Source organism: Mustelus asterias, chromosome 11 (genome assembly GCF_964213995.1).
Source record: "Mustelus asterias chromosome 11, sMusAst1.hap1.1, whole genome shotgun sequence".
Taxonomy (NCBI): domain Eukaryota; kingdom Metazoa; phylum Chordata; class Chondrichthyes; order Carcharhiniformes; family Triakidae; genus Mustelus; species Mustelus asterias.
Window position 1 is genome coordinate 69768311 of NC_135811.1, and position 18606 is coordinate 69786916.

General features: G+C 44.7%; 1 protein-coding gene across 1 annotated transcript in view; it reads right to left on the bottom strand.

Moving 5' to 3' along the window:
• Positions 1-18606, bottom strand: part of strada (STE20 related adaptor alpha) — a 98407-nt gene that overhangs the window by 20318 nt on the left and 59483 nt on the right. The window contains exons 5-7 of the mRNA XM_078222938.1: positions 12927-13048; positions 3973-4081; positions 2625-2748 (exon numbers count right to left, since the gene is read on the bottom strand). Coding sequence (XP_078079064.1) covers positions 2625-2748; positions 3973-4081; positions 12927-13028 — 335 coding nt within the window. The 5' untranslated portion in view covers positions 13029-13048. The remainder of the gene's footprint in view (positions 1-2624; positions 2749-3972; positions 4082-12926; positions 13049-18606) is intronic.

Genomic DNA, 18606 nt, shown 5'->3' on the forward strand with positions numbered 1-18606 from the left:
CCCCCCACAGACACACACCCCCCCCCCCCCCACAGACACACACCCCCCCCCCCACAGACACACACCCCCCCCCCCCACAGACACACACCCCCCCCCACAGACACACCCCCCCCCCACAGACACACACCCCCCCCCCCACAGACACACCCCCCCCCCCACAGACACACACCCCCCCCCACAGACACACACCCCCCACCCACAGACACACACCCCCACACAGACACACACCCCCCCACCCACAGACACACACACCCCCCCACCCACAGACACACACACCCCCCCCCACAGACACACCCCCCCCACCCACAGACACACACACCCCCCCCACCCACAGACACACACACCCCCCCCCACCCACAGACACACACACCCCCCCACCCACACACACCCCCCCCACCCACAGACACACACACCCCCCCCCACCCACAGACACACACACCCCCCCCCACCCACAGACACACACACCCCCCCCACCCAACCACCCACCCCGCCACCCACAGCACACACACCCCCCCCACCCACAGACACACACACCCCCCCCACCCACAGACACACACACCCCCCCCACCCACAGACACACACACCCCCCCCACCCACAGACACACACACCCCCCCCCCACCCACAGACACACACACCCCCCCCACCCACAGACACACACACACCCCCCCACCCACAGACACACACACACCCCCCCACCCACAGACACACACACACCCCCCCCCCAACCACAGACACACACACCCCCCCCACCCACAGACACACACACCCCCCCACCCACAGACACACACACCCCCCCCACCCACAGACACACACACCCCCCCCACCCACAGACACACACACCCCCCCCCACCCACAGACACACACAACCCCCCCCACCCACAGACACACACACCCCCCCCTCCCACAGACACACACCCCCCCCCCCCCCCCACAGACACACACACCCCCCCCCACAGACACCCCCCCCCCCACAGACACACACACCCCCCCCCCCCCCCACAGACACCCCCCCCCCCCCACAGACACCCCCCCCCCCCCCCACAGACACACAGACCCACATACGCCATCCTGACCCTTTCACCTGACACGTGTCTCCAGCCCTACATTCCCTGGTGACTCTTTGTCCTTTGAAGCAGCATAGCAAGAAGAAATTGGGTTGTACAAATGACTACATGGGACAGCCACCACCACATTCACAGAAGCAACTTGCGATGAGCAATAAATCCAACCTTATTAGTGTCAACCACAGCCCAAGAACAAATTAACTAAACTATACAACCTGCAACTGCTCAAGTTTCTGATTTGAAAACTCTGCCAATAAGCTTGTTTGCACAATATTCTGACCCGTTACGTCCTTTATGTAAGCTTGTTGATCGAAAGCAATCAACCAAGACAGGAAACAGTTCGATCAACCTAGGCATATTTGGCTTGGCACCAGAACAAATTCTGAGAACCTGCTGCATTGTAAACAGTCCACTCGCGTGCTGTGTGTGTGCATTTGCAGTTAAAAGCCCCATCAAGAGATGAGAAACGGAGAAAAAAACCCAAAGACTTGGGAGGTCCATCACTGTCAGTGGATGGGATATCATATACACGTTATACTAATTGACAGTATAGTTTGAAGACTTACTGTAGCTTGGAAACACCCCGATATCTACATGTCAGCCAAATCCCTGTGATTTTAGCCTGAAGGGAAATAGGCAGACAAAGGTCCATGGTAATGTTTTGTTGTGGTTTGTGCCAGACTTGGAGGTTCCCCTAGCTAGGGAGGTTTAGCATTCCACTACCTCCCAATAGAGGGGGGAACACGATACGCACTGGATTAATTTGTTATGGGAATTGAATCATTGCCATTGTGTGATTTCCCATTCTTCCAGCGTGCCCGAGCCAACAGGCTCAATGTGCAGGTCAGATGACACAATAACAACTTGTGCTTATAGTAATACAGCGCTTGTAATACAGAAGCAAGTCCCAAAGTGCCTTCCAGGACAATCTGGACACATTGTGAACCAAAAGAACTGGGGATGGTGGGTGAAAGAAAAGTTGACAGTCAAGTTTAGCAAGTGTTTGAAAAAAAATTAGGAAGAAGAGATATTGGTAGAGAATTCTGGAAGTAGATCGGAATTGCTGGGTCCTAAGCCACTAAAGATGGAGGGCACACGGAACAGTCAACACTCAGAAGCCTGAAGGATGGCAGCTGGGATAATGGGGGGGGGGGGGGGGGGTTCTGGGTGATGTGGAACAGCACAAGAATTAGTCAATTCGGGTTCACAAGACATAAAAATAAACCGCACCGTAGGCAGACAAGACCGTTAAATGCTATGAAACACTGGGTGATATGAAAGATAGGGGGTTTAAGAGTTGAGATGTAATAGGAAATCTATGTAAATGCTTGGTAAGATCACAGTGTGTGTAGCCTTGTGTGTAGAAAGGGCACAACACAGATTGTGTTTCCTGATATGCAGACGTATAAGAAAAGGAAAACTGGGGCTGTATTGATTAGAACAGAGAACATTATTCATGGAGATGTTTAAAATTATGAAGGTATGGATAGAGTTGACAGAAACAGTTTCCAATGTCGGCATATCTGTTTTCTTTGTAATCTGAGCTAACAGTACAGTACCTGTGTACGTATCCCATTCTATGAATATAAACCAAGGCCTTTAGCACCCCCTGCAGGATGTATGCGATTGTTGGCTCATTTAGTCCATCTGTGAAATGGGTGTTCATCAGATCTTTAGCAGAACCTGGCAATTAGACCACATCAAATAATTAAAAGCTATTCAAATTGAAATGATAAACTGAGACAGGGATAGAAATCTGTCATGGCCCCTCATCCCAAACTGGTGTCTTGATTCAGCATCCAATAGTTCCAATTTATACAAGCATCCTCACTTTTGCCATGCAGTTTACCTTCACAGAATCAGTGAGAATTTTAAAAAGTTTTCTTCCTGGCAAGTTACATTGATATAATGCCCCTCATGTTTAAAATTAAAACTTGGTGGAAAATGTTTCTATTGCATTTCTAGCAACCAGTCCCATCAAACACTCCCAGGACAGGTACAGCAGGGGGTTAGATACAGAGTAAAACTCCCTCTACACTGTCCCCATCAAACACTCCCAGGACAGGTACAGCACAGGGTTAGATACAGAGTAAAGCTCCCTCTGCACTGTCCCCATCAAACACTCCCAGGACAGGTACAGCACAGGGTTAGATACAGAGTAAAGCTCCTCTGCACTGTCCCCATCAAACACTCCCAGGACAGGTACAGCACAGGGTTAGATACAGAGTAAAGCTCCCTCTGCACTGTCCCCATCAAACACTCCCAGGACAGGTACAGCACAGGGTTAGATACAGAGTAAAGCTCCTCTGCACTGTCCCCATCAAACACTCCCAGGACAGGTACAGCACAGGGTTAGATACAGAGTAAAGCTCCCTCTCCACAGTCCCCATCAAACACTCCCAGGACAGGTACAGCACAGGGTTAGACATTCAATTTCCTGGTGAATTAGAAGAAATTTCGTATGGTGAGTCCATATATTTTAAGAACAGGATTGAAACTGCCCAAAATCATTTAATATATGATCCTTCAAGCCAGTAGGACAGAGGTGTCTTTCATTCCATCATTGAGCCGAGGTTTTCACCAGAATCCAGATCCAGAAGTTCATGATCAATGTCCCAGCGTTCCGACAGTGCTTAGACCTCAAACCGCTCGGTGTAATAATTCTATGCCTTATATTGTGTCATAGTGATGGCACATTTTTCATCTTTAGATTGAAATCTGGGCTGCAATGATGCAATATTAATGCCTCCAGTCTTCTTTCTTACTTCAGGAATAGTGGTGGAAAGAGGAGTCAGTAACGTGAAAAATAGGAACATTTTCAAAGTTGTCCTTTGAAAGGGAGAAGAACAACTTCAACTTGGCTTTGATACACAGTGCTGACCACAGTATTAGACACATCAAACTTACCGTAGGCCATGAATGGAGTCACAACCCACACCTCATTGTTGGCTATCAAGGTGGCTTTGTATGGCAATATATTAGGGTGATGAAACAGCTTCGATACGTGGAGTTCACTCTAGTGAAATAAACTCACTGTTAGGTCTCGTATCAAACCTCATGGTTCAGTTGCTAAAGAGTTAACAGAGAAAGAGCTAACCAGCAAATAAAGAATCTCTACAGAGCTTGCACGACTGTAACCAGCCAGACTCACTAATTCACAGCACAATGCCATTATTCTCAATGTTGGTCCTTAACACAGATTGACTCATTAAACATTCCCTCAATCAGCAAAATGTGGCTCATGTTAGATTCACAACACGAGAGACCACACATACAGCCTTCCAAATATACCATAATTTCCTAATCTCTACTCTGGCTGTGAGACACGTCAGCAGAATAGTGGACAAAGTGTTGAGGTTGGAAACTCCGAACAAAATCTCCTGTAGGTTTATGGCATCAGCAAATGTTCGAAGGTGTGAATTCATGCAGTGATGCTGGATGGATCTAGGTGGTGAGTTTTCAGTACCCTTTCCCCAAACAAGTCATTGGGAAAATGCTAGAATCCATTACTCAGGAGGTTATAGCAGGTAACTTAGAAAATCATGGTTTTGAGAAAGGGAAATAATGTTTACCTAACTTATTACTGAGGAAGTAACAAGCAAGGTCAATAAAGAGGAACCTGTGGATGTGGTGTACTTTGTGATGATATTGATATATTTTATGTTTCTGTAGCGTGTTTAAAGTTCGGTGTTATTTTTCTCAAAGCAGTCAGTATGTCTGGAAAGCAGGATAATTAGTCATTTTAGCCCTGTAGTGTTGACTTAGAATCGAGCTAATTGCATTTTGTTTATAAACGAGAAAGGACCCATTTTTTTTTTGATTAAAGTAATGGAAGATGAGTTATACAGGGTCATATAGTGATGTGGTACCAGAAGTGGGAAATCTAAGTTTGTAGCAGAGAAAAACAGCTTTGTGTTCGGCTGCTGGAGGGGGCTGTTAAAAAATAGGCGCCTACAAGTTGCTTTTCACCCTCCCTTGCTCTCTCTGCAAAAACTCATGGCTATTACCCAAGTCAGAGCAAGTATATCTGCGATTGTTAACTATATTTAGTGTGTGTTTTAAGGTTATAAAAAAATTAATTGGAACTGAAATAGTGATGTCAGATATTAGAATTGCTTCCTTTCATTTTAAGTGTTGTTCACCTGTTAAATGTTAAACTATTTCATTGTGTTAGAGTTATATGTAAACTGTGTTATGAATAAAGCTTGTTTTGATAAAAGAACCCTAATTTGTCAGTAGAATCACAGCTGGAGTGAAGCATCCTACCTTCACATTTATGCCAAAATAAACAAACTGTTAGGGTCTAATCTGACTTCATAATATACCTCGAGGATCAGGTCCAGCACCAGAACAACTTGGATGTCCAGAAGGCATTTGATAATGTGCCAGCCACATCAACAATAAGATTAAATGGTATGGGGGTAACATATTAGCATGGCTAAAGGACTGGTTAGCTAACTGGATGTGGAGATGCCGGTGTTGGACTGGGGTAAATACAGTAAGAGTTTTAACAACACCAGGTTAAAGTCCAACAGGTTTATTTGGTAGCAAATGCCATTAGCTTTCGGAGCGCTGCTCCTTCGTCAGATGGAATGGAAATCTGCTCTCCCTGTTTGAGAGCAGATTTCCACTCCATCTGACGAAGGAGCAGCGCTCCGAAAGCTAATGGCATTTGCTACCAAATAAACCTGTCGGACTTTAACCTGTTGTTAAAACTCTTACTGTAGCTAACTGGAAGCAGAGTAGGGATAAACGGGTCTTTTTCAGGTTGTAACTAGTGGAGTGCCACAGGGATCAGTGCTGGGGCTGAAGCTACTTAACAATCTATGACTTGCTTGGATGAAGGGATTGAACATGCAGTAGCTAAATTTGTCATTGGCACCAAGATAGGTAGGAAAATAAATCGCCAAAAAGAGAGTCTGCAAGGGTATATAGATAGGTTAAGCGAGTGAGCACAAATTTAGCAGATGGAGTATAATATGGGAAAATGTGAACTTGTCCAGTTTGGTAGGAAGAATGGAAAAGTAGTACACTAATTTGATTGGAATGAGATTGCAAGCCTCATTGGTACAGAGGGATCTGGATGCCCCAAGTACAAATAGTTAGTATGTAGTACAGCAAGTAATTAGGAAGGCAAATGGAATGTTGGTATTTATTGAGGTCTATAAAATAATGAGGGGCATAGATCAGCTAGATAGTCAATATCTTTTCCCAAAGGTAGGGGAGTCTAAAACTAGAGGGCATAGGTTTAAGGTGAGAGGGGAGAGATACAAAAGTGTCCAGAGGGGCAATTTTTTCACACACATGGTGGTGAGTGTCTGGAACAAGCTGCCAGAGGTAGTAGTAGAGGCGGGTACAATTTTGTCTTTTAAAAAGCATTTAGATAGTTACATGGGTTCGATGGGTATAGAGGGATATGGGCCAAATGCGGGCAATTGGGATTAGCTTAGGGGTTTTAAAAAAAAAGGGCGGCATGGACAAGTTGGGCCGAAGGGCCTGTTTCCATGCTGTAAACGTCTATGACTCTATTGCAAGAGGAATGGAATATAAAAGCAAGGAAGTTTTACTTGTTTTACAGTTTTGGTCTCCTTATTTTAGAAAATACATAAATTTCACTAGTAGCAGTTCAGCAAAGGTGCACTCAACTCATTCCTGGGATGAGGCTTTATCTTATGAAAAAAGGCTGAACAGGTTGGGTCTGTATCCATCGGATTTTAGAAGTGAGGTGATCTTATTGAAACATGCAAGATCCTGAGGGGGCATGACAAGGTGGTTATAAGCTTCCTATTGTGGAGAAAACAAGAAGTGAGGGGCACAGTTTAAGAATAAGGGGTCTCCTTTTTAAGATGAAGATGAGGGTTTTTTTTTCTTGAGGGTTGTTAGTCTGTGGATTCTCTTCTCCAGAAGGAAGTGGTGATTGGTTCATTAAATTCATTCATGACAGAATTAGACACATTTTGACAGACAGTGGAAGAGGACAAACAGCAAAGTTGGAGTTGAGACCACAGCTAGATCAGCCATTATTTTATTGAATGCTGGAACAGGCTTAGAGGGCTGAATGGTCTATTACTCCTCCTAAATCCCATGTTTCTATGATTGACTTTTGAAATCATGCTCTTGGTGATCTTTATCTAAGGGTTAGCATCTCTCTGTTAGTCAGGGGTACCCCTGACAATTTCTTTCAGCCATATATAGTGTTGAATCTCAATATTGCCATCTATTGGTATAAGAACTCATTCTACTGTCACAAACACTGTACTGACTGCATCAGTCTGACATTAGTGAAACTGCACCTAGACAGCTTCTTGCACATCACCCTATTGGACTAGGGTATCACTGCTTTACAGACCTAAAACATTGAGACCTGCTCTATGTGCCTAGGTTAACCTATGGAAGGAGGAGGGAAAACATTTAACCAGGGTTCTCGGGCCTGCTGCAACCCAGCAGTCTGTGCAAGAAAGGAAAAGCCTTGTATTTCTATACATGTGTCGCAGGTAAAATTTTCAAAGTAGTTATTAATTAAGTTATAACAGGGCACTTGGATAAGCTCGAGGCAACAAAAACAGAAAATGTTGGAAAATCTCAGCAGGTCTGACAGCATCTGTGGGGAGAGAATAGGGCCAACGTTTTAAGTCTAGATGACCCTTTGTCAGAGCTCAAGGTAATCAGGCAGGGTCAACATGGTTTTGTGAAAGGAAAATCACGTTTAATCAACTTTTGGAGGTCTTTGAGGAATTAATCTGTGTTGTGAATAAAGGGGAACTGGTGGATGTATTGAACTTGGATTTCAAAAAGGTATTTAATAAACACCAATGGTTATTGCAGAATATAAAAGCTCATGTTATTAAGTAACATATAAGCATGGCTAACAGGAAGCAGAGAGTTGGCATAAATGGGTCTTTTTCAGGTTGGCAAAATGTAACGCATGTCATGCCAAAGGGATCAGTGCTGGGACCACAACTGTTTACAATTCATTTGACTTGGATGAGGGGAGTGAAGACATGGTAGCTAAATTTGCAGATGACACAAAGATAGTTGGGAAAGCAAGTTGTGAAGGAGACATAAGGAGGTCTTAAAAATATGTAGGATAGGTTAAGTGAGTGGGTAAAAATCTGGCAAATGGAGTACAACATGGAAAAATGTGAAATTGTTCATCTTGGCAGGATGAATAAAAAAGCTTATTATCTAACAGGTGAGAGATTGCAGAGCTCAGAGGTGCAGAGGGACCTGGGTGTTTAAGTGCATGAATCACAAAAGGCTAGTATGCAGGTACAGCCAGTAATTAGGAAAGCTAATAGAATATCATATATTGTGAGGGAACTGAATGCAAAAGTGGGGAGGTTATGCTTCAGTTGTACACTGCACTGGTGAGACCACATTTGCAGCAGTGTGTACAGTATTGGTTTCCTTATTTAAGGAAGGAAGTAAATGCATTTGAAGCAGTTCAGAGAAGGTTTACTAGACTAACACCTGGAATGGGTGGGCTGTCCAATGAGGAAAGGTTAGACAGACCAACCTTGTATTTGCTGGCGTTTAGCAGAGAAAGAGGCGACTTGATTGAAACATACAAAGATTTTGAGGGGACTTGACAGGGTGGATGTGGGAGAATCTAGAACTAGAGGGGTTCCATATTTAAAATGGAACTGAGGCAAAATCTTTTCACTGTGGGCTGCGAATCTTTGGATCTCTTCCTCAAAAGGCGCTGAAAGCAGAGTCTTTGAACATTTTAAAGGATAAATTCTTGGTAAGCAAAGAGACGATAGGTTATCGGGAATAGGCAAGATGCAGATCTGAAATAATCAGATCAGCCACGAGGCTGGAGGGGCTGAATGGCCTACTCCTTTTTCTTGTTTGTGTGACCCTATCTACAGTGCACACTTCCACAACTATGCTCTTTCACCCTTTATTTGAAAAGGTTCCTGCTAACACAGCTTCCACATTTTACCCTGCACCCTATGGGGTTTGAACCTTTATTATGGAGAGTAATGTGTGTGGATCAATTTTGTCATGTATATTTATAATGTTAAAATCTTCAGTTCAGTCTTCCCAAAGTCACCTCTTTTCCCAAGAAAACAGATTCAACTGTCTTAATCATCCCATAAAACTCTCAAAAGGTGATTCTCTATATCGGGATTGTGCACACTTCAGTACCCCATCACGGGCATGGATTTTAAGTATTGACATTGATAAATTCAGGCATTTCTTAGAAGCTACTAACAAGTATACTCAAGAAACCTGGCCCCAGGGTCCAATAGAACATAGAACAGTACAGCACAGAACAGGCCCTTCGGCCCACGATGTTGTGCCGAGCTTTATCTGAAACCAAGATCAAGCTATCCCACTCCCTATCATCCTGGTGTGCTCCATGTGCCTATCCAATAACCGCTTAAATGTTCCTAAAGTGTCTGACTCCACTATCACTGCAGGCAGTCCATTCCACACCCCAACCACTCTCTGCGTAAAGAACCTACCTCTGATATCCTTCCTATATCTCCCATCACGAACCCTATAGTTATGCCCCCTTGTAATAGCTCCATCCACCCAAGGAAATAGTCTTTGAACGTTCACTCTATCTATCCCCTTCATCATTTTACAAACCTCTATTAAGTCTCCCCTCAGCCTCCTCCGCTCCAGAGAGAACAGCCCTAGCTCCCTCAACCTTTCCTCATAAGACCTACCCTCCAAACCAGGCAGCATCCTGGTAAATCTCCTCTGCACTCTTTCCAGCGCTTCCACATCCTTCTTATAGTGAGGTGACCAGAACTGCACACAATATTCCAAATGTGGTCTCACCAAGGTCCTGTACAGTTGCAGCATAACCCCACGGCTCTTAAACTCAAACCCCCTGTTAATAAAAGCTAACACACTATAGGCCTTCTTCACAGCTCTATCCACTTGAGTGGCAACCTTTAGAGATCTGTGGATATGAACCCCAAGATCTCTCTGTTCCTCCACAGTCTTCAGAACCCTACCTTTGACCCAAAATCCACATTTAAATTAGTCCGACCAAAATGAATCACCTCACATTTATCAGGGTTAAACTCCATTTGCCATTTTTCAGCCCAGCTTTGCATCCTATCTATGTCTCTTTGCAGCCTACAACAGCCCTCCACCTCATCCACTACTCCACCAATCTTGGTGTCATCAGCAAATTTACTGATCCACCCTTCAGCCCTCTCCTCCAAGTCATTAATAAAAATCACAAAGAGCAGAGGATCAAGCACTGATCCCTGTGGTACTCCGCTAACAACCTGCCTCCAATCCAAAAATTTTCCATCCACCACCACCCTCTGCCTTCGATCAGACAGCCAGTTACCTATCCAATCAGCCAACTTTCCCTCTATCCCACACCTCCTCACTTTCATAAGCCGACCATGGGGGACCTTATCAAACGCCTTACTAAAATCCATGTATATGACATCAACGGCCCTACCTTCATCAACACACTCAGTTACCTCCTCAAAAAATTCTATCAAATTTGTGAGGCACAACTTGCCCTTCACGAATCCGTGCTGACTATCCCGGATTAATCCGCATCTTTCTAAATGGTCGTAGATCCCATCCCTAAGGACCTTTTCCATCAATTTACCAACCACCGAAGTAAGACTAACCGGTCTATAATTACCAGGGTCATTTCTATTCCCTTTCTTAAACAGAGGAACAACATTCGCCATTCTCCAGTCTTCTGGCACTATCCCCGTGGACAGCGAGGACCCAAAGATCAAAGCCAAAGGCTCTGCAATCTCATCCCTTGCCTCCCAAAGAATCCTAGGATATATTTCATCAGGCCCAGGGGAGTTATCGACCTTCAGTTTATTCAAAACTGCCAGGACATCCTCCCTCCGAACATCTATTTCCTCCAGCCTATTAGCCTGTAACACCTTCTCTTCCTCAAAAACATGACCCCTCTCCTTGGTGAACACTGAAGAAAAGTATTCATTCATCACCTCGCCTATCTCTACTGACTCCATACACAAGTTCCCACTACTGTCCTTGACCGGCCCTAACCTCACCCTGGTCATTCTTTTATTCCTCACATAAGAGTAAAAAGCCTTGGGGTTTTCCTTGATCCGACCCGCCAAGGACTTCTCATGTCCCCTCCAAGCTCTCCTAAGCCCCTTTTTCAGCTCATTCCTTGCTAACTTGTAACCCTCAATCGAGCCATCTGAACTTTGTTTCCTCATCCCTACATAAGCTTCCCTCTTCCTTTTCACAAGACATTCCACCTCTTTCGTGAACCATGGTTCCCTCACTCGGCCATTTCCTCCCTGCCTGACAGGGACATACCTATCAAGGACACCCAGTATTTGTTCCTTGAAAAAGTTCCACTTTTCATTAGTTCCTTTCTCTGACAGTTTCTGTTCCCAACTTATGCCCCCTAATTCTTGCCTAATTGCATCATAATTACCTCTCCCCCAATTGTAAACCTTGCCCTGCCGTACGGCCCTATCCCTCTCCATTGCAATAACAAAAGACACCGAATTGTGGTCACTATCTCCAAAGTGCTCTCCCACAACCAAATCTAACACTTGGCCCGGTTCATTGCCCAGTACCAAATCCAACGTGGCCTCACCTCTTGTCGGCCTATCCACATATTGTGTCAGGAAACCCTCCTGCACACACTGCACAAAAACTGCCCCATCCGAACTATTTGACCTACAAAGGTTCCAATCAATATTTGGAAAGTTAAAGTCCCCCATGACAACTACCCTGTGACCCCCACACATATCCATAATCTGCTTAGCAATTTCTTCCTCCACATCTCTATTACTATTTGGGGGCCTATAGTAAACTCCTAACAACGTGACCGCTCCTTTCCTATTTCTAACCTCAGCCCATATTACCTCAGTGTGCAGATCCCCCTCGAAGTGCCTTTCCGCAGCCGTTAAATGATCCTTGATTAACAATGCCACTCCTCCACCTCTTTTACCAGCTTCCCTACACTTACTGAAACATCTATACCCCGGAACGTCCACCAACCATTCCTGTCCTTGTTCTACCCACGTCTCCGTAATGGCCACAACATCGTAGTCCCAAGTACCAATCCACGCCCCAAGTTCATCTACCTTGTTCTGGATGCTCCTTGCATTGAAGTAGACACACTTCAACCCACCTTCCTATCTATCGGCACCCACTCTTGACCCTGATACCTTCCCCAATACCTCACCACCCTCAGTGACTTCTGGACTACAACTCCTTTTCCCACTCCCCTGACAAATTAGTTTAAACCCCCCTGAAGAGCCGCATCAAATTTCCCTCCCAGGATATTGGTGCCCCTCTGGTTCAGGTGCACCCCGTCCTGTTTGTACAGGTCCCACCTTCCCCAGAATGTGTTCCAATTATCCACATATCTGTAACCCTCCCTCCTACACCATCCCTGCAACCACATGTTTAACTGCACTCTCTCCCTGTTCCTCAACTCGCTATCACGTGGCACCGGCAACGTACCAGAGATGACCACGTTTTGTCTTGGCTCTCAGCTTCCAGCCCAGCTCCAGAAATTCCTGCTTTAAATCCCCGTCCCTTCTCTTACCTATGTCGTTGGTACCAATGTGTACCACGACTTGTGACTGTTTCCCCTCCCCCTTCAGAATCCGGAAAACACGGTCTGAGACGTCACGGACCTTGGCAATCTTGCACATTGCAATGTCATAACCAGCTCCATGTTACCAATCATATCAAATAAGAAGGAAACCTTTCGACATCATCCTAACTGGTTTCAGATACTTACCCGCAAATCTACTCATTTAAAACATCACTTTGGGCCCTTTTAAATCTAAAAACCCAAGACACATGCTCCCTCCAGACTCCCAGCTCCCTCCAGACTCCCAGCTCCCACACTTTACAACACAAGGGATTACCTGTAATAAAGAAAACATCTCATTGGTGCAATAATCCAAGTTGATTCTGCGAACAGCCACCTGTTGGCCAGTCCGTTTGTACCTCCCCAAGGTCACAGTCATAACGTCATTAAATCCTTTACCTGTGCACAAAGGACAAGCCATTTCACTCCAGGGGAAAAGCAGATTAGCTCAATATTGAATTTACATCTAATTTTACTGAATACAACAGCATTTCATTCATTTTAGATTCCCATACGAATGGTACATCCTTTGAGGGATGGTCCAAGGTTGATAGTATCTCCTTTGGGGATTTTTTGTTCAGTTTCTTTGGCTAATCCCAAGTCAGTTGATCGTTCTCTCAGGAACTGAAAACCATGCGTCCAACACCCATTCTAGGACTTGAATGAATAATCTAGGCCAGTGGTTCCCAAACTTTTTTCACTGGGCCGCACTTCCGGAATAAAAATTTGCTCGCGCCACACCGAATTTTTTATTGATAAGAAATACATTCAAAACCAAAAAAAAACTCCTAGCAGCGCTCGATTCATAACATAGAACACAACTACTTTATAATATCATGGGACATCCAGAAAGTATAAAACAATGCTTGTTTAAACCATGTTTAAATGTTTCTTTGATTGTCCTGGAATCTTCCTGCCACACTTGCCATCCTCTCTCGCCGCACCAGTGTGGCGCGCCGCACCCTTTGGGAACCACTGATCTAGGCTAACACTCGGTGCAGTGCTGAGAGGGTCCTGCCCTCTAGCAGAGAGAATTATAATATGACTTTATCCACCTTTTCTAGCAGACATTTGTAGGTTAGGGGGATTAGCCATGGTAAATGTACGGGGTCACGGGGATAGGGTTTTATGGAGGGCTGGGAGGAATGCTCTTTTGAAGGGTTGGTGCATACTCAATGGCCTCTTTCTGCACTGTAGGGATTCTATTAACAATTATATGTCACGATTTGAGTAGGGAGTTTTCCCAGTGTCCAGACAAAGAATCATCCTCCGAACATGTAGATTACATTGTTTCACCTTAATGTTGTTTGTTGAATTTAAAGTTTAAAAGTTTATTTATTAGTGTCACAAGTAGGCTTACATTCACACTGCAATTATGCTACTGTGAAAATCCCTTAGTCGCCACACTCCAGCACCTGTTTGGGTACACAGAGGGAGAATTTAACATGGCCAATCCACCTAACCCGCACATCTTTGGAATGTGGGAGGAAACCGGAGCACCCGGAGGAAACCCACGCAGACACAGGGAGAACGTGCAGACTCCGCACAGACAGTGACCCAAGCCGGGAATCGAACCCAAGTCCCTGGTGCTGTGAGGCAGCAGTGCTAACCACTATGTCACCCGTGCAAATTTTGCTGTAAACATAATGGCTGCCAAGAATGCCTATGTACCTCACTTTGAAATAATTCTGTGTATGTGAAGCACTTGGGGGGCACTGCTCACTGACATCATTAAGTGCTTTATAAATAATTAAATTTCTTTAATTCTCTTTTCAGTTGTGACAGCCAAGTGCAAACAATGAAGAGAGGAAGGGTTCTTCTGAGGTTTTTGTCGTTGGTAACAGGGATAATTTGATGCACAAGGGTTTGACATTTTGATTTTATTTGGTTCTGTATTCCAGAGTCTGCTACAGATGATTGATGTTGCACAGTCTCACTGGGTCAGCAGTTTGTAAATATATACTTGGGTCCTTTTGTCAGTGAGTTGATTAGTTTTGTATGTTGTTGCTGTTGAACATTTCTGTTTTCGATGTATTTCACGCCTGTTTTTCAGTTGTTTTTTCTCAGCCCAACAACTGTTCCCACGAGATTGGCCCTCAGCAGTGTCACCTGGGACATTAGTTGCACAAATTCTTTACCCATCAAAAATCAAAGGGAATATCTTCTCACCTGGATTGAAATTACTGTTTCTGTTTGAGAAAGCATCTGTTGCTGTGGCCCCATATACTAAGACACGGTATAGCATTGTGTTTCTTGACATGGGATTCCAAGTATGTCAGGAAGCTCAAAGCTCTCAGTATAGCATGTTCCTAGTGAAGGCAGCTGACAATCTAAAATAACCAATTCACTAACTGAAGCACATTTTGGGGATTCAATGTGATAAGGTGCTACATTATCCAACAACTTTATTTATCACAATGACTGGATTGCTGTGCCTTCTAAAGGTTTTTTTCATGTTTTACCTGCAGCTCCTGTTTTTGCACCCTCTCATTCACGTTATTTTCACAATCCTACAAAGAGAGGGTCTTTTGTCTTCTAAATTGTTAATTTGGAAGCTGTAGAAAAGGCCAGCTTTTATTGTCTTGTTCTTGGAAAGGGGAGCTGCCTTCTTGAACTGCTGCAGAGTATGTGCTGTAGATACACCTCCAGTGCTGTTAGGTAGAGAATTGTGGGATTTTAACCCAGTGACAGTGAAAGAATTCTGATATACATCCAAGTCGATAACTTAGCAATTGTGGGGTTAGAAAGATCTGCACAGATTTCAAAAATGCAGTTTGATGTCCAAATTCCATTTAGTATTTTATGTAGACTGGATGGGAACCTTTTTTGCAATAGGTTACAGTGGTGTGAGATCCCAAGTTGGCAAGGGGTCCTAGGCTGGCCCAGCTTGTCATAGTGTCAGTAAGTAATGTTGAGCTGAAATTTTTCCTTTTACTTTCAATAAAAAAAGCGTCAACATCATTCATCAAAAATTTCAACCAGAAAGGAAAAGGGGAAAAAAAACACTTTTTGGTTCAAATCCCTCCCATTTATCCAAAGTAAAATATTTGGCAGCACTTGTTGATTTTATAAACATCATCTTGATTCCCTCACATTGGCTCTTCCTTTCCCAAGTTGTCACTGACTGGGAACAGCATCCGTGTGGCTCCCTGGGAAAAGCAGGGACAAGACTTCACACTGGCCTCGAGATTTCTTGGATCTAACCCCTCTTTTGTGAATTTATATCATGGATTGTGGGCATCACTGGCTGTGCCAGACCAGGTTAAGGACAGCAGGGACATAAATGAACCAGATGGGTTTTTATGACAATCGACAATGATTTCATAGTCATCATTAGACTTTTAAGCCAGATTTCTATGGAATTCACATTTCACCATCTGCTGTGGTGGCATTCAAACCCAGTCCCCAGAGCATTATCCTGGGGATTACTATTCCAGCGACAATTCTGCTATATCACTACCTCCAGTGATGGTTGCCCAGAGACCATAAACCTCTCCTGGGAAATCAGTGAATTTTTTCCATTCTCTGCTGGAGACAAAGTTTTGACCAATTTCATGTCACCAACTAGACCATCAGCTGAGTCTTTTTCATGCAGTCTCCTGCAAGTCAGTCACAGAACATTGGGAGGTGATATCACTAACCCACAGGAGGGTAAACACAAGCAGGGGGTCTATGGATTTTTTAAGAAAAACTCATCATGCATATCTTTCTGCTCGAGGATCTGACCAAAAAGAAAAGAGAGGCGTACGTTAGGTCCAGGCAACTGAAAACAGATGGAGCTTTGGAGGAATACAGAGAGTGTAGGAAAGAACTCAAAACGGAGAGTTAGAAGGGCAAAAAGAGGTCACAAAATGTTCTTGGCAGACAGGATTAAGGAGAATCCTAAGGCATTTTATTCATATGTTCGGAACAAAAGAGTTGTCAGGGAAAAAGTCGGACCTCTCAGGGACAAAGGAGGGGAATTATGCTTAGAACCCAAGGGAACAGGGGAGATCCGAAATGAATGCTTTGCATCGGTATTCACAAAGGAGAGGGACTTGTTGACTGGGAGTGTCTCAGAGGGAGGTGTTGACCCGTTAGAGAGAATCTCCATTACAAGGGAGGAAGTGTTAGGTTTTTTAGGTAACATTAAAACTGACAAATCCCCAGGGCCTGATAGCATCTATCCTCGACTGCTCAGGGAGACAAGAGATGTAATTGCTGGGCCTCTGACGGAAATCTTTGTCTCTTCATTGGACACGGGTGAGGTCCCTGAGGATTGGAGGATAGCGAATGTGATACCGTTATTTAAGAAGGGTAGCAGGGATAACCCGGGTAATTATAGGCCAGTGAGCATGACGTCCATGGTAGGGAAGTTGTTGGAGAGGATTCTTAGAGACAGGATGTATGTGCATTTAGAACGGAACAATCTCATTAGTGACAGACAGCATGGTTTTGTAAGAGGGAGGTCGTGCCTTACAAATTTGGTGGAGTTTTTTGAGGAAGTGACAAAAACGGTTGACGAAGGAAGGGCCGTGGATGTCGTCTATATGGATTTCAGTAAGGCATTTGACAAAGTCCCTCATGGCAGGTTGGTTAAGAAGGTTAAGGCTCATGGGATACAAGGAGAGGCAGCTAGATGAGTAGAAAACTGGCTTGGCCACAGGAGACAGAGGGTGGAAGTCAAAGGGTCTTTTTCCGGCTGGAGGTTTGTGACCAGTGGTGTTCCGCAGGGCTCTGTACTGGGACCTCTGCTATTTGTGATATATATAAATGATTTGGAAGGTGTAACTGGTGTTATCAGAAAGTTTGCAGATGACAAGAAGATGGCTGGACTTGTGGATAGCGATGAACATTGTCGGACAATACAGCAGGATATAGATAGGCTGGAAAATTGGGCGGAGAAATGGCAGATGGAATTTAATCCAGATAAATGCGAAGTGATGCATTTTGGAAGAACTAATGTAGGGGGGAGTTATACAATAAATGGCAGAGCCATCAAGAGTATAGAAACACAGAGGGACCTAGGTGTGCAAGTCCACAAATCCTTGAAGGTGGCAGCACAGGTGGAGAAGGTGGTGAAGAAGGCATATGGTATGCTTGCCTTTATAGGATGGGGTATAGAGTATAAAAGCTGGAGTCTGATGTTGCAGCTGTATGGAACGCTGGTTAGGCCACATTTGGAGTACTGCGTCCAGTTCTGGTCGCCGCACTACCAGAAGGACGTGGAGGCTTCAGAGAGAGTGCAGAGAAGGTTTACCAGGATGTTGCCTGGTATGGAGGGTCTTAGCTATGAGGAGAGATTGGGTAAACTGGGCTTGTTCTCCCTGGAAAGACGGAGAATGAGGGGAGACCTAATAGAGGTGTACAAAATTATGAAGGGTATAGATAGGGTGAACAGTGGGAAGCTTTTTCCCAGGTCGGAGCTGACAATCACGAGGGGTCACAGGCTCAAGGTGAGAGGGGCGAGGTATAACTCAGATATCAGAGGGACATTTTTTTACACAGAGTGGTGGGGCCTGGAATGCGCTGCCAAGTAGGGTGGTGGAGGCAGACATACTGGCATTGTTTAAGACTTACCTGGATAATCACATGAGCAGTCTGGGAATGGAGGGATACAAACGAATGGTCTAGTTGGACTAATGAGCGGCACAGGCTTGGAGGGCCAAAGGGCCTGTTTCCTGTGCTGTACTGTTCTTTGTTCTATGTAATGGAGATTCTTCTTCCATTTTCCATCCCCTTTGAACATTTGGAGGTTTGAGATTTTGACTGTGGTTTAGGTGTTCTGGAAGGTGCTAGCTTCATTTTGCAGGACTTGACTGAATCTCAAATGTAGATCAGTCAGTATCAGAATGTGCCATTACTCTTCTGTGACCTCTGTCACTAAGAAGGGAAGACCAGCAATTTTGTGGGAGCACCTCCCTCGCAGTCACATACAAGCTTAATTTGTCACTATCCTTTTATTCACTGGAATTCAA